The sequence below is a fragment of the Notothenia coriiceps genome, unplaced genomic scaffold (genome assembly GCF_000735185.1).
Source record: "Notothenia coriiceps isolate Sejong01 unplaced genomic scaffold, NC01 NC01_scaffold00037165, whole genome shotgun sequence".
Lineage (NCBI taxonomy): Eukaryota > Metazoa > Chordata > Actinopteri > Perciformes > Nototheniidae > Notothenia > Notothenia coriiceps.
The window spans coordinates 1-3,704 of NW_011369866.1; the positions used below are offsets into that span (position 1 = coordinate 1).

The 3,704-nt window shown below is 39.2% G+C and overlaps 1 protein-coding gene across 1 annotated transcript; it reads right to left on the reverse strand.

Moving 5' to 3' along the window:
- Positions 1–957: 957 nt before the first annotated feature.
- On the reverse strand, positions 958–2,571 carry LOC104964349 (myoferlin-like). Its single transcript, XM_010793092.1, has 3 exons — positions 2,543–2,571; positions 2,172–2,287; positions 958–1,098 (listed from the first exon to the last, which is right to left on the reverse strand). Coding segments are annotated over exons 1-3 (258 nt in total). The 5' UTR covers positions 2,544–2,571.
- Positions 2,572–3,704: the final 1,133 nt, after the last annotated feature.

Consider the following 3,704-nt stretch of genomic DNA (forward strand, 5'->3'; position numbering starts at 1 on the left):
ACGCGTCCTAAAGCCCTGAAGGAAGCGGCTGGTTCCCTCCACAAAAAAGCAACGGGATTTCTCCAGAGGATTTTGGAAAATAGCTGGAAATAAGATCTGTGGAAAACAAACCTGTTTGATAAATGCACGTTTTGTTCAGCTGGATAATCTCCACATGTCTACCCTACTTTTATGATGTTCTAATCATAAATCTAGTCGCCAGAAGCAAAATGCTAACTTTATGCTATAAAGGAACTACAGCAGGGTCTCTGCTTCAACGTCACGCCAACTTCAGATCCATATTCAAACACACAGATTCAAAATGGAACAAGTTGAAGTGTTTGTTTGAACAGTCTGCAGGAGGCAGGTACTTGCTTTCAAGCGGAACAGAAAAAAACTTAGAGGAGTGTTTACGTGTTCGGTGTAATGACGCACAACGGCCTCGAAAACTTCTGTAGTCCTATTCAGCCACTTGTTAACAACCATCGTTTTTCAGACACGTAAGCTCTTCAGAAATCACCAGAGGGGTCACTGCTGATGGATTTAATGTCGTAGAACAAAACGTGATCCGTCTCTTTAATGTGTCTCAACCACAGACCTTATTTCCAGATATTTTCCGAAATTCTATGGAGAAATTGCATTGCTTTTTTGTCGAAGGAACCGGAAGTGGTAAAATGCTAACTTACTTCCGGGTTTTAGGAGGGGTCACTGTGGCACTCTATTACCCCCCTATTTAGGAACAATACTTTATAGCGGGCAATAACACATTAAACAGCTAAACAAAGAAGTCATACAAAGAATGAAGACAATGGTTTATTAGGGGTCACTACAACAGGTGCACTGACACCTGTCACATCAAAGGGATTTAGGGGCGGGACTAAGGGTTTATGGGGGGGTCATAAATCAATCACTCAACGTGTCATAAAAGTGGCACAACCCGTGTTCTTTTCACTACTGACTCGTTTCTCTTTGTATTTTTCATTTGAACTCCTTCCTCCCTCTCACCTCCACCACCAGCTGGTCGTCTGACGAGATGTCTTCAGTTTTCTGCTCCGGTTTGTCCGCCAGTTTTGTCGTTAGCTCCACTAAGACTCGACCTCGGTACGCCACGCCCTCCCCCTGACGGCAGAAAAACAGATTTAAAAAGTGCAAGACAACGTAAAATGTCAATACAAGTTTCCACAATAAGTTAAAGACCTTTTAAGAAAGCCTGTAGCAGACTCTCGTTCTCTCTGAGGTCAAATTCTGTGTGTGGAATATATGGACTACATTAATGACCTTATCCACCCTCACAGCACAGCCCGGGCCCTGAGGTCCTCTGGGCAAGGCTTCCTGAGGGTGCCCCGAACCAGGCTAACAACTAAGGGGGACCGTGCATTTGAGGCGGTGGCTCCAAGGCTTTGGAACGAACTCCCCCAGAAACTAAGAGCCTCTGTCTCAGGAGAGGTTTTTAAAGGGCAGCTAAATACTCACCTTTTCCGACAGGCCTTTGAGTTAGTAGCTGTTTTTTCATTGGTGTTTTCTCCTATGTTTTACCTGCTGAGTTTTATTCCTTTTATTCTACATGTTATAGTTGTACTTTGAATTGTGTATTGTGTACTGTATCCTGTTAAGCACTTTGTACATTTGTCTTGAGAAGGGTGCTATATACATAACGTTTTAATTAAGGGCAAAAGAGAGATATTGTGGTCTAATATGTATTACATAGCATATCTAAAATGACAAAGGACAAGCAAGAGTTTTATAGGTTGAAGAAAATCTAGAGGACTTTATTAAATTCAAGTCGTTTTTCAGGAAAATAAGCAGAATCTTACTTAATAATAATAATAATAAAGACATTAAAATGTAAAAAAATGCAGAATGTAAAACAGTAATAGACTAATTCTATATACCATAATAATGTTTGGTATGGTTTTTGGACAGATTTAATTTAAAACTGAAGAACAAACAAACATATTTACTTAACTTATTCAACTAATTTAATTATTTTAATTTTTTGTATTTACTTATATTTGTATTTATTTACACATTACACATTATTTTTTTCAAATATTGTTTAATGTATTAATTATTGTCTTTTGTCACGTACGTATTTTGTTGTTGTTGTTATTGTTGTTGTTGTTATGTGTCTTTCAATGTGGAAAATAAAAAAAACAGCAATAGTTAACAAAAATATATAAAATGAACGTTACTTTTCCGAGGTTGAGCGCCTCGTGTGGGTCGTTGAAGGCGGTGAATTCTCTCGGGCTGCCGTACAGATTCACGAAACACGGACCGAACGTGGGCAGGAAACCGAGACTGTCGTCCACTGGAGACACAAAACAAAACCAACATATTTAACCATAGCCAGGACAGGATGTGGAGCAGCAGAAAAGAAAGAAAGACTGATCAATTAGGTAATTGATTAATTGATTTATGACATCATGTGTACGTGACAAGGGCTTTTCAATGGAATCAAGTCAAGATTGGAAAACAGTAATGAGTTGAAAGGAGAAGAAGTTAATGTATATCATAAGAAATTGAATGAAAATGAACAGCTGGAAAATGAAAGTGATGGACGTACTGCCAGAGTGGAAGGTCCGAGTAGCCAAGTCATCTGAGTGCGTAGAGAGGAAGGATGGGTCAGAGTCAGACAGAAAGGAAACCAGAGGTCTTTGAACGCCACTCAAACCAAACCAAACCAAAACGGATGCATGAAACAAAAACAAAGCAAAATCAGCTGAACGACTTGCTTTCTGGTGGCTTTCTGTATGTATTACATGCCTGTTTGTCGATCATTCATCACCGTTCACATGATGTTTTCACAAGAAGACACACAACAAATAAAACTTGTAACACACACAAATGAGAAAAACCTGTGCATCTGGAAAAAAGGGCAACTCTTAGGGAGGAACTGGCAGTGGTCAGATCACAAAAACCACCAAGTTAGTCTTCATGCAGGTCACTGAGAGAACGTCCATGCTTTGGTGTGTTCACAAAACACAGATCCATAACCATCCAACATTTCAACTCCCATACAAAGAACTTCCACAGACTTCTAACTCTCAAATTGCAGATGGATAAACACTAGGTTTATCTAACGTTGTGTGTAAGATATGTCCTCCATGTTGCTCATGGAAACTGAGGATAACACCGTTTCTATTCTCCATTCATCGCTGATTCAGACGAGTCTAGATTCGTCACACACTTAATATAAGGAACAGACAATGCAAACACCTTCAAACCAGAAGGTCTGCAGTTAACTCTGACTATACACAGCCTCACAAAACTGATACATTCTAAAGAAAAGGCATGTTGGGTGGGTATAGACACAGATCCTGCAAAATGCAACTTCATATTTTCATGTGCAAGAAAGAAAACCTGCATCACTTTCAAAGTTGTGCATTCAAAGTTTTATGCATATCGAACGGACTTGTTTGTGCAGATGTGAGCGTCCTTAACAACGGTCAATAAGTCCTTGACAGCGGTCTGTCTGTTCGGTATTAACAACGTGTCACATGTTCTGAATTGACCAATCAGAATCGAGTATTCAACTAAGCCATGTAATAAATGCTATTATTATGCTATTAGTGGTATAAAGTACTTTTATTTCTGTAGAGCATCTGCCAACACTTCCTCCATCACTGATTTGTTTGTCTATTCCAGTATCTTATTTTGAAAGGAAGAGGTTGTTTTTGAGTGGAAGTATTATGCAGAAATGTGCAAAATTGTGAGGGAAATATAAT